Genomic DNA, 12,455 nt, shown 5'->3' on the forward strand with positions numbered 1-12,455 from the left:
AGCTGCAAGACTCCAGGTCTATTCCTAGTTGCGGGGTTGGAAATAACTTTTTTTCAGGGTTTTATTCAGGTTCCCTGCAAATGGAAACTAAGGCTAGTGCCCCTTGGGGCAATAGTTGGTCATGTGTATGATGAGACACCTGACTAAAAAACAGATCTTAAGCCCTGGAGCCCATTATGTGCATGATTTGTCACTCATGGCTAAAGCATTGTGGATTTTTATTAAAATGTAAATGTTTCCTGGAAGAGGTAACATACATATTAACTTCTTGGCCTGATTAACTTTCACTTACCTCTTTCCACAAGTAGAAGTCTTCTATGACTCTATGCTTTCTTTAACTCTTTTACGCAGGGATCCTACCCCCAGACTGTTAAAATCTTTCTGAATATTCAAGGCCCATCTAGGCCACAACCTCTTCCAGAAGCCTACAGTGATTGCTCAGGCAAATCCTGCCTTCCCTCCTCAGTCCCTCTCCCACAGTGCCAAGCCCTAGGCTCCTGTGGTGAAGATTAGGAAGCGTGAGGCTTTTATGTATGGAGACCTGCCTCGAATTCCAGCTTGTACTTGACTTGTCCCATGACCTTAGGCTAAAAAATACCTTGGCCTCATTGAACCTCCGGTTTTGAGATTGGAAAAAGTAGGTGAGACCCTTGACTAAAAAGGTGGCAGTAAAAGTGCTCTTATTGGCTCAAGCAATGCCTGCTCTGTTGACTGGTATAGCCCACGCGATTTGTGAATTTGGACAGATTCCTTTCATCGAAGGCAAGCTCCTCCAAACCCCTATTTTCTTCTGCCCAGTTCAGTCCCCTCTTATGTGCTTAATAACTCTGTGTTCACGGGCATCTGGCAGAGCCCTGAGCTGCATTTTCACTGGCCATATAGTCTTTTCACCCAGCAAGAAGGTTAATGAGATGCTGAGTAGAAATAGCTTGGCGCTCACCCGCCTGCTGGTGGAGAGCGGAGTAGCTTAGTAACCACACAGTGACCTCTTGATTAGTGCATTAGACGCCTGGGCCCCCAGCGTAGGCAGAACTTCCCCGGATTGTGGGGCGGGTCCCCAGGGCTGAGGGGTGCAGCAGAGCGCTTGGGGGAGGGGGCGAGGAGCTGGGCCGCCCACAGGGCAGATCACTTATCCCGCCTCCTGGGACCCGTGCACTCTCTGGAGAGCAAAATCTCCCTTACCCTTCCAGGGCTGGGGCTTTAGTCTGGGACATTCAGCAAGACTCACTTCTCTAAGCCTGAGGTGGGCGGAAGGGGGCGGTGGGTGCTGGAAAGATAACCCTCTGCAAGTGGCTCCGCTGAGTCCGAAAGGCCGGAAGATCAGCCCTTGCCCAACTGGCGGCTTGACCTGGCCTCCACTTCTAGTTTCCCACTGCGGGACAGGGAGCCGGGAGGAGCCTAAACTGAGCTTGGGCTCCCGCCCCGCCTGGGCCCGGCCCCCTCCGGTGCCACTGCACCTCCCTCCCTTCCTGGCCCAGCCCCTGGCCCAGCCCCGGCCCTCTACCGCTCCTCTGCACTCCAGGTTGGCGCAAACAAAACCCTGATTGACTGCCCGGAGGGGCGGGCCTCGCTGCCGGGCTGTCTCCTCCCCTTCGCGCCCCGCCAGGGATTTGCCGGGAAGGGCGGGGGCGAAGGGGGACAGACTGGGGGGCCCGGGAAAGGGGGGTTTCATAGGGCCGTGGGAGGCTGAGCCCCCGGGCTTTAGAAGATTGTGCCCATCTTCTGTCCGAAGTCTTGGCTTTCCCCTCCAGGTCGCTCTCCCCAAGCCAAAGTGGGGGACAAAGAGACTCCCGAGGGCAGGGTGGGGTCTCTCATTGTCCAGCTTTTGTTCAGGGGTCCTCAAGGCCACCCCAGTTCCAGGCTGCTTGTGAGGAAGAAGGGAGTGGGAGCAAAGGACAGTGGGGTCTTCCTTGGAAAGGTTGATTGATCAATGCCTGTTCGGAGCCTGTGGGGAGGAGAAGGCAGAGGGAACAGGATAGTTTGTGGAAAAGCCATTTTAACTCTCCCTCTACCGGGTATCTGGACAAGGAGGACAGGATTCGGTAGTTTGGAAAGGAAGTTAAGGTAGGGAGCAGTGGCTAGAGTAGGTAGGCGAGTATGGGGAGCAGGAAGGGCTAGGGAGAAGAGCAAGGCTGAAGCGGCTGCCTGTTGAGGGAGGAAGAGGTGGGGGGGAGAAGAGGAGGGGAGGAGAGAGATGACATGGGGAGAGCAGAAGGGGGGGTTGGACGTGGGAGGAGGAGGAGAGGACTCGAGGGACCGTCTGTCGCGGGACAGGCGGGCCAGCTGGGACGCGGAGCCGGGAGGAGGAGGCAGGGGCAGCAGCAGTGCTCGGAGCAGCAGCAGCAGCAGCAGCAGCAGCAGCAGCAGCCGCCGCAGCAGCAGAAACAAGTACCAGCCACACAGCGGCTCCTCCCGCCAGAGCAGCCACAGTCCCCCTGCCGAGATGGCGCTGCAAAGCCTGGCGAGCAAGGAAGCCAAGGGGCCCTGGCGGGAGGCAGACCAGGAACAGCAGGAGTGGGTGGGCAGCCCCAAGCCCGAGCCCGAGCCCGAGCCCGAGCCCGAGCCTGAGCCCGAGCCGGTGCCAGTGCCCCCACCCGAGCCGCAGCCGGAGCCCCAGCCCCTACCAGACCCTGCACCCCTGCCGGAGTTGGAATTTGAGCCTGAACCCGTGCACGAATCCAAGTCCACGCCCACTGTGGAGACCCGTGGCACCGCGCGTGGCTTTCAGCCCCCCGAAGGTGGCTTTGGCTGGATGGTGGTCTTCGCTGCCACCTGGTGCAACGGCTCCATCTTTGGCATCCAGAACTCTTTTGGGATCCTCTACTCCATGCTGCTGCAGGAGGAAAGAGAGAAAAATCGCCAAGTGGAGTTCCAAGCAGGTGAGTGGCCCCACGCGCCCCTCCTGGCAAGGGTGTCCTTCGCTCCCACTGCTGCTGACTCCTGACCTCTGAGTCGGAGGCGCCCCTTCATCTTTCCACTTCGACTCCTCCTTGTCCCTTGCCCAAGGCGCTGCTAAGGCGCGGGTTGCAGGACTGTGGGCACACTTAGCTAGGAGACTAGGCACAAGACGTCCCTTAGGTGGGACCTGGGATATTCATTGATCACAGGTAAGGAATGAACTTTTTTGCCCTGGGACAAATCCAGGTGCACTTTTTGGTTTTTAAGTATGCTGACCATGTGTAGTGGGGGGAAATATTTGCAGATTTTTTTGGAGGCGGGTGCAAAGTCATGGAAAGAGGAGAGAGTTGGGAGGTTGGGAGGGCTTTGAGAGAAATACTGTACTGCGGATCTCCGCAGCAACCCCTGTTCCTATACAGGGAGCAGAGGTGTTTTCTGTCAAAAACACTTTAGGAATCCTGGTGACTGAGTGAAGAGTCAAACACAAGGCAGGCGTGTGTGTCTGCCGGTGTGTGTGTGTGTGTGCATGCACGGGCCTCTCTTTGCTGGTGGTAGTTATGGCCCAGCCAGGTCAGGCCGTCCTCTGCTGCTCTGAGGAAGCAAGCAGATCTCTGTGCCCTCTGAGCTGATCCCCAAAGCAAGCAGGGAGGTGGGCTTTGAGGTCTCCTGCCAGAGAAGTGTAAGGCAGCTGGCTTGCTGGCCTCTGAGATTCACTCCACGCTATCCTCAACCTGAGCCGTGACCTCCCTGGTTGGCACCTGAGCCTCTCTACTAGCCGTGGGATGCCTCCTTGTGCCTCAGCCAGAATGCTGGCCTCCACCTCTCCCACTATTCTCATGGGACTGACTTGGTCTTCTTCCCTAAGACAAGCAGGGCTGGGGGCCATAGCCTTCATTCTCTAGGCCTGTGGCCACAAGACTGCAACCTTGTGTTCTCCTGCATTGAATCTGCCCATAGGAGTTATACGGTTTTCTCAGAAAGCCAATGGGATGCCCCTCAGCAGTTCTGTTGAGGAGTCTAGGGAGAGAGCAAGGGACTTGGGATGCCCTCTCCCTCAAGGCTTGCTCCTTCTGTGCCTCCTCAGGACAGCTGCACTTGCCCCTCACTGCAAGTTGGAAACTCTGAATTTGTGGCTTTTTATAGTGTTGCCCTGGGGTGGCAAGAAGGGTTCCCTCTTCTTGCCACCCCAACGCATACTTCTGCTGCCCTCTGTGGGGACCTCAGGATTATTTATTGAACATAGAAACCTTGAATTCTAGGGTGTCCACCTGTGGATTCCCTGAGCCCTTGAACAGCTGCTCTTACTGCCCCTCTGAACCAAGGACACCCCTCCCCGCTTTTTTTTTTTTTAAGTTTGCAGTTTCACAGGGCTACTTTTGGAGAAGAGGATTTGGGTTACCTCTTGGACCTTTTGTGACCCATTGGCACTGAAATGCGTGGGCCCTACTTGAAAGTTAGAGTGTGCCTCAGTGGCTGTCCAGGATAGAGACGCTAGGCCACACTGATGCCCAAGTGTAGGTGGGGGGGTCCCTGGACTGTGTGGAACAACTTCTCGGAGTAAGGTCACTGCCACAGTCATCCCTGGGACTACCTTTCCCTTGCTTTGATGCATGCAGTTCAGGGGCTCTTGGGAAGGCAGCCAGGGTAGGGCCTCTGGCTGTTGCCTAGGTTACCTAGGAGAGCACCTGCTGAGCATTGCCCTGTGTTTGAAGGCAGGCTGTTGGCCTTCAGAGTCAGTGGCAAAGTCTGGGTGAAACTTCATGGGAGGCAGTGGAGGATGGGCTGAAGCTAAGATCTGGCATTTGTGTGGTGTGAGCAGGTCTAGAGCTGGGCCCTTCAGAGTGTGTAATAAAACTTGGAAAAACCACTACTTTACCAGGAAGAGGTTTACTGCTGGGGAACAAACTTCAAAGTAGGTGATCATAGGGGACTCAGGGGGAGGGCTGGCTGGGACTTTCCGGTCAAGACCTCACAGTACAGCTGGGAAGAGGGAGGTGCAGTGGGCTGTGCAGAGGTGTGGCTGGTGTGTACTCTGCCACAGACTAGGTCCATTGAAGATCTGGGTTTACTGGTTTAAATTATGGTAAGTATAGGTCAGGAAGGGACAAAAAGGAATTTGGTATGTCCCCAGGGTCTCAGAATACTTTGGCTTGGGTCCATGCTGTGGTGCATCTTGAATTCATGAAAATTATTTTTGATACTGGATGCTCTTGGGAACACATCAGTTTTTATTTTGAAAAGATAAAGAACACCCCACCACATTCCTGAGCTCCTAGAAAATCTCATCCTTAGCACTATCTTTCTTGGGCCCCTCAGCTATCCCAAGCAATCATTCAGATCCTGAGATTCCAAATATGCCTCTGCCTCCACACGCTTTCTGCAGTTTACTAAAAATTTCCCAGCAATCTGTGCCACAGCACTGGTGTCTCAAAGGGATAGAGGAAGCCAGTAGAAGCTTGCTAAAATGTTTATCAGCCAATATTTGCCTAATAGCCATTCTGGGGAACACGGAACATATACTCCCATAGTTAAGGAGGTTGGTGGATTATCCATTTCTATTAATGTCTGACATGCCTTTCAGCTCTAAAAATCTATGAATTTAATGTTTAGAGGCACCCCATAACCCAGATTCTCTTTGGATAAGCCTAATATTTCTACAGTTCTTTTTTTTTAAGATTTTATTTATTTATTCATAGAGATGCAGAGAGAGAGAGTAGCAGAGATACAGACAGAGGGAGAAGCAGACTCCATACAGAGAGCCTGACGTGGGACTCGATCCAGGGTCTCCAGGATCACACCCTGGGCTGCAGGAGGCGCTAAACTGCTGTGCCACCGGGCCTGCCCTATCTTTACAGTTCTAAATATCTTTACAGTTCCTACAGTTTGTAGGAAATTTGGGAGTCCCCTCACCCAGACCAAGCAGCAGACAGGACAGGGCAGCCAGGCAACTTGGTGGAAAGTATAGCATGGCTTCTTGGTTGAGCTTTCCTACAAGCTTTGCAAAAAGCATAGGCTCATTTCTCTCCTGATCTTTTCCTTTTCCCCCTTGCCTCCATCTCAGGGACATTTTGCCTGCTATTCCTCCCAGGGAAAGTTGACATTTGGAGGAAAGAGGGTAAAGAGCAACAGGTGGCATTGGTTGTGGGTCCCAGGTCACTATTGGAACCCTAAGTGAGTTAGGGCTGGGGCAGGCTTAGGATTGGGATCCCAGGGACAAGGTATACCAAGCCAGAGTTGTTAACATTGGCTCCAAGCTTAGGTCTTTTTAAATGTGCTCCAGAGTAAACCCATTACTCTGCACTTTCCACCTTGACTGCCAGTCTAGCAATGAGCCATAGAATATGATGAAAGGCATCTTTTATTGGGTAGTTTGTAAGCATGGCCTTGTAGGCTCATAGGTTGGAGAATTGGGCTAGGGCTCTCACCACCCAGGGAAAGGGACAATGGTCAGAAAAGTTTGCTACTGAGCACAAGATAGTTCAGACTCATGGATCACACTAATGGAGACAGAATTTTCTAGGCATGGGGAAAATGGTATACTATGTATTTATACAGAGTTCCAAGGATGGGTAGGGTCAAAGGTAGGTTAGGCTATCTTCCTCTTCCCCATCTTAGGGTCTTTCATTGCTTGGTTCAGTGTCTCACTGGGATGACCACTAAACTGCTGAGTTTAGGAACCAGGTATTTTTTGAGCAAATCTGCCAGGTCTTGCCTTTGGCTGAAGGCTTTTGCCTACCGTCTAGATAAACTTGATCAAGTTGGTTTAGAGCCTCAATGGAGCTTTGGGCCACAGGGCCATTGGTCAGGTATCTTTCAAGTAACTCTTCTCCCTCCTTTCCACCAAACTGGGCTCCAAACTAGGACCTTGACTCATATTGGAAGGGATGAGGAGGAGAGGTTGGGGTATTTGGAAGCCAAACAGGGGGATGTTTGTTTTCGCTGGAGTAGCTGGTTGAGGCTGGATCCCTGGCTCACTGTCCAGTGGCCTCAAGTGCTCATTCTAAATATACATCTGGACCCTAAAGGGCTGGTGATCTCAGTAATACCAGCTAGACAGTGACTAGGAGTTCAACAACTTGTGCCCCTGACTTTCTCTCTGACTTTGAGCAGGTACTTTACTTCTCTGTACTTTAGTCTTTCTATCTGTAAAATGAGGGGATTTGACTAGATGAAGTTTATAGCTCTGCCATTCTATCCTTCTAGAATTATGTGACATTCTATTCTTAACTATTTACTTGGCACACATTTTGACTCATTCAGATAAAATGGAAATTTGTTAATCTACCCAAATGTAAGTATAGACAGGTTGGGAGGTTATTGGAAAAAAACATATAGATATTATTTTCCTGAGAAAATATGTACATATGTCATATGTACTTAAAGATTTTATGGCTGCTTATATATCTCAATGTGATTGAAAAGATCCACTCCTTTTTACACAGTGTGTAAAGGCTACTCTGGATGGACAACTTCTTCTCTCATAATGCCCTGCTCAGTATGGAACTGGGCACCTAACAAAATTCCCTCAATTTGGCTGACTGCAGGCTAGCAGAGTGGGTCTGTTTCCCAGCATTTGAGCCTGTTCCTAAAGAGCATTAAACTAGAAGCATTTCCTTAAGCCTCAGGTTGGACCCTTCTTTTGAAACTCAGTTTCCCACATCTCATTCTTATTTCTCAGAAATGCATGATTATGACCTTGGTTTGCTGTTACTTCAGGAATGAAGAGTAAACCAAGATTCCTAAATGTGACAGAGTGGTTTTCTTCAGGGGGCTTCAGACAGGGCATCTTTATAGCTGGATTGGGGCTGCTGCCTGGATCTCACTGTGGTTGGGTGTAGAAGGACTGCTGTTTCAATACTAGAGGAGGCCCTCTTGGGTATTCATTCACAATTACTGGTCAACTTCAGCTTCACTCAAGGCTTAGCTGAGAGTATGGCTACTAAAGTAGTAAGCATAGAGCTCTCTCTCTCACTTTCCCTAAATTTATACTTGCTTGTCACTGGAAACATTTCCTCCAGTGCCATGAAGAGTAAACAAGCAGCTGGACTATCAACATTTGCAGAAATATGTAAAGGATGCCATTTTGACCTTTTGAAAGGACCAGTTTCCCAAGAGGGTGTGCTGCTTTTACCACCAGCATCTTTCTGTTTTGTTGCCTTTTGAAAAGAAAAGATCATTCACTCTTTTCAGATTGTATAAAAGATGGAGTGAACTTTCTTGCCTTGAAAGAAACTGTCTCACTTGGGATTCAATGATCAAATCTTAGAGAAAAGGCTTTATTCATAACACACACACACACACACACCATACAACTCATCTGAACCTGTGGATTATGAAAGAAATCTTTCCCATCTGTTTATGGAATCATGTTAAACATAATAGAGGCTTCTGTAGGGGTTATGGGAGACTAGCACAGAGGGCCCAGAATGAAAAACTTGTTAGGTGAGGGTGATGGAGAGGATATGGACAGCCTGATCCATTCCTCTTGGCCTGGACCCCTTTGTAACTCCCCAACACTTGAGGTTGGAAACACTTATTATTATAAGTTTCTTTCTGCTTCCATCCTTTCCCCTATCCTGCATCAGTCTTGGTACTCAAAGATTACTGGGAATAGGGTTTAGGACACTCCAGCCCCCTCCCATTTTAGGAATGACAGAGGACTAAGCATAAAGATATCTAATTACTGTGCTGTAGTTACTAATGTAAAATCACTTGGCACCAATTTGTGAGTGTCGAATGTGGCCTGTTTGGGTGGCTTGAGGAAGTACATGCCTCTTTACTCTGGTAGTCTTGCCTACCTTATCTTCTATTGCTCCAGCTTCTTGAGTTGACAGGAGACAAGGGATGAAATTGGCTGTCCTAACCATATTTTCTTGGCTTCTTCCATTTTCATGGTGCATTTGTATCACCTTTGATTGATATGCTATCCCCTTTCCTCACAGTATTGTTATCTCTCTTCTTTTTCTTTCTTTTGCTCAAAGGAACAGCTGGAATTTAAGATGTTGTACAGGTCCAACTCCAGCCTGGATCTTGGCCCATTTCTACACATCCCACAGAGGCATCTCTTCCTTTTTCCCCTTTCTTCCCTCTCTTAACTCTCCACTTCCTGGGGGGGAAGGTGACTTTCTATGTAGCACTCAAGAATGTGGAGGCTATTATGTCTGGTTTTTTGCAGTAAGATAGCTGCTGTGAACCTGTTTTTGTCATTTACACACCCCCTCTTTTCATAACTCTGGGGCCCCAGCCAAGGAAATAGTATTATAGCAGGTCTTATCCAGTTGTTATCAACAAATGTCCTGGTCCATTGCTCTCCCTTCTATTCAAGTCCTTACTTTCCTTGTTCTGGGCCAACTGAACTTCCAGAGATTTCAGATTGGTTTTTAGTAGCTTCAATAGCTCTGGATAGAACAGAAGTCTTTATTCTGAGTCTCATTATCTCTCTTTTTGCCAAAAATTACTACAGAATTGATTGTAAAGGAGTCAGAGAAGGAAGCAGACACCCAAGTCCTAACTAGGGTCAAAAGTGCTTTCAGTGAGGGTAGAAAGAGAGCAAGTAAAGCTCCCAAGTTAGTTGCTTCCCTGCTTCTTTGTAGCTGAAGGGAAAAGGGGAACAAGCAGTCCCTACACAGTCTTTTTGCTCAATTTATCCTGTGGACCTACCCACTCACCCTCTTATCCAGGCTGAAAGGGTATATACATGCACCCATATGTCTTGACCTATGTGTATGTGTGTATGTATAGTTGGGCATATGATGTCTGTCTGGGCCAGTTATCACAGTTACTTAGAACACAGCACCTATGAGGCTGAGATCACAGGTTCAGTCACTTGTTTAGGTCACTGAGTTTCTCACAAAGAAAAGAGCTCTTCTGTTCACCACCCATGCCCTTCATGTGGTATTGCCACCGATTTCAAGGGGACTGGGTAAAAGTATGGAGATGGCTCTCTATAAGCCCTCCCTGCTACTACTACGACTGCTACTACTACGACTACTACGACTACTACGACTACTGCTACTACTGCTACTACTGCTACTTCTTCTTCTTCTTCTTATTATTATTATTTAGCATTTAGCAATTAAGTCTGTGCCAGCATTATATGAAATTCTTTACATGTACCAATTCATTCTCAACATCATGAAATAGGTATCATTATTTCCTCCATTTTGTAGATAAAAAGGCAGAGTCACAGAAGTTAGTAACTTGCTTAATCTCATATAGCAAATAATGGCAGAGCCACGATTTGAACACAAAGCATCTAAGTCTAAAATTCCTGCTTTTATATATCACCTAATACATAGTAAGGATGGGAAGAGGCAGCTAACAAGGGAACTGCTACCAAGTTTTCCATTCCTGGAGCCTCAAGGCATTCTTATGACTAAGAGATAAAAAAGATGACCAAAAGGGTTTAGTAGACAGAAATCTGACAGTTTTGTGATGTGTGATATACTCCACTAACTATCCATCTCACTCTACTCAAAGTCATGATTTCTGGGTCCAAAAAGGACCATAGAAATAGTCTCTTATTAAGTATTTAGCCTTAAATTATATAAATTTCCAAGTCTTCAGTGTTCTCATCTGCACAATGGAATTAACAATATTTTATAGGACTATGAAGGATCCAATGAGATTATGTATACGAAAGATCTTTGTAAATTGTGGAGGGGCTGGTATTATTTTTATTTCCAGGAACCTTTTCCAGCCCCTAGAAATTGAATACCTTTCTCTAAATGTTTCTGGAAGGGGAATCAACTCTCCTCCCCACCTTCCACCTCCCAACTCAATCTCTTTCTTCCTCATATCCCCTCTATATTATTCTGCAATTTGATCTGGGTGTCCTATAGCTAAGGATTGGCTGTGTTTTCTTTGTTTCTCAGTTCTCTAAGAGCCGAGAGAAAGGAGGGGCCAGATCCCAGGTCATATACATTCAAGGAAACAAGGCATGTTAAAATATTTACAGCTCTTGGCAGGAGCTCACAAACCTCCCTACAAGTCAAGGACTGAGTTTTTTAGTAGGAATTGCTAGGGATGGGGGTGGGTGAGTGGTGGGTGAAGTTAAGGCGTCACTTCCTCCCAAGGGTCTCTCACAGAGCCTGTGTTCTGCAGGTAGTGAGGAAGAAGGAAAGGGATATTTAGGGTCAAAAGGTCTGGGCCAGGGGACATTAAGCATAGAAGAGGCCTTGCTCTTTTGTATTCAGTTTTGGAGTGGGCCAATTTCCTTGTGTTCTAAACAGGATAGCCCTGGAGAACAGAGGCCACAGAAGGCCAGAGGCTTGGAGGAAGACTGCAATAGCAATTTTGAGCAAGCATTTCAGTGACCACTTAGGGAGTCTCCATTAAGACCATCTAGTAGGCAAATCTGAATCGAAATGTTTCTCTTCTTTGTTGCAAACAAAACAAAACCTCCAAGCCCTTCTTTGAGATTAAGATTTCAAATGTAGTAGATTCACCCTTTTGATTTTTGGTTATTTAAATGTCAGCACTGGAAGGCATTTTAGAAACCATCTCTTCCTACCCCATCTGGATCCCATTTTATAGGTAGAGAACTGAGATCTGGAACGATGTGACCTCAATCAACGTTACAGTCAGATTATTATAGTGGAGATTGGTTTTTTTTTTAATTTTTTTTAATTTTTTATTTATGATAGTCACAGAGAGAGAGAGGGAGAGAGGCAGAGACACAGGCAGAGGGAGAAGCAGGCTCCATGCACCGGGAGCCCGATGTGGGATTCGATCCTGGGTCTCCAGGATCACGCCCTGGGCCAAAGGCAGGCGCCAAACCGCTGCGCCACCCAGGGATCCCTGGAGATTGGTTTGTAAGAGGAATTAGAAAATGAGTGCAAAGGATGGGGCTTTTGGCACACTGGGAGGTCCCCAATCCAATTCACTGACATATTGCCCCCTTCTCTCCCTGAACTTTTCCAAAGTCAATCCTCAGGCACTACTTGTGGAAAGAGATTGTATTGTGTTTTAACAAATATGATTTTACTTATTAATATGAGATAAAATGCAAGAGGTACAACACTGTAAAGTCTCTCTCTTACTCCTGTCTCCCAGTTATCCTGTTCTCCTCCCTAGAGGCCACCAGTGTTGTTTGATGTGTCCTTTTAGAGATATTCTGTATATGTTTTTTAAAAGATTTTATTTAAAGAGAGAGAGAGAGACTGCAAGAGAGAAAGCATGAGAGGGGAGGTGAGGGTTGGGTGGGAAGGGAGAAGCAGGCTCCCCACCTGAACATGGAACCAGATGTGGGGCTTGATCCCATGACCCTGGGTTCACAACCTGAGCTGAAGGCAGACACTTAACTGACTGAGCCACCTAGGCACCCTGGGATATTCTGTATATGTACATGTAAGTGTGTGTGTGTGTGTGTGTGTGTGTGTACACTCTAAAACACAAAAGGTAGCCCATACTTTGTATTAGCCTCCAACTTGCCTTATATACTTCAAAATATATCTTGGATATTATTACATTAAATCCATAAAGTCCTCATTCTTTCTTTTATAATTGTACAGTACTGTATTACATGGATATATCATAATTTATTTAATCAACACTTC

General features: G+C 47.7%; 1 protein-coding gene across 1 annotated transcript in view; it reads left to right on the forward strand.

The window, feature by feature from the left end:
* Positions 1–2,206: 2,206 nt before the first annotated feature.
* SLC16A2 (solute carrier family 16 member 2) overlaps positions 2,207–12,455 on the forward strand; it is a 115,909-nt gene continuing 105,660 nt past the window's right edge. Inside the window, exon 1 of the mRNA XM_025466215.3 lies at positions 2,207–2,879. Within this exon, the coding sequence (XP_025322000.1) occupies positions 2,444–2,879 (436 nt within the window). The 5' untranslated portion in view covers positions 2,207–2,443. The remainder of the gene's footprint in view (positions 2,880–12,455) is intronic.

Source organism: Canis lupus, chromosome X (genome assembly GCF_003254725.2).
Source record: "Canis lupus dingo isolate Sandy chromosome X, ASM325472v2, whole genome shotgun sequence".
Lineage (NCBI taxonomy): Eukaryota > Metazoa > Chordata > Mammalia > Carnivora > Canidae > Canis > Canis lupus.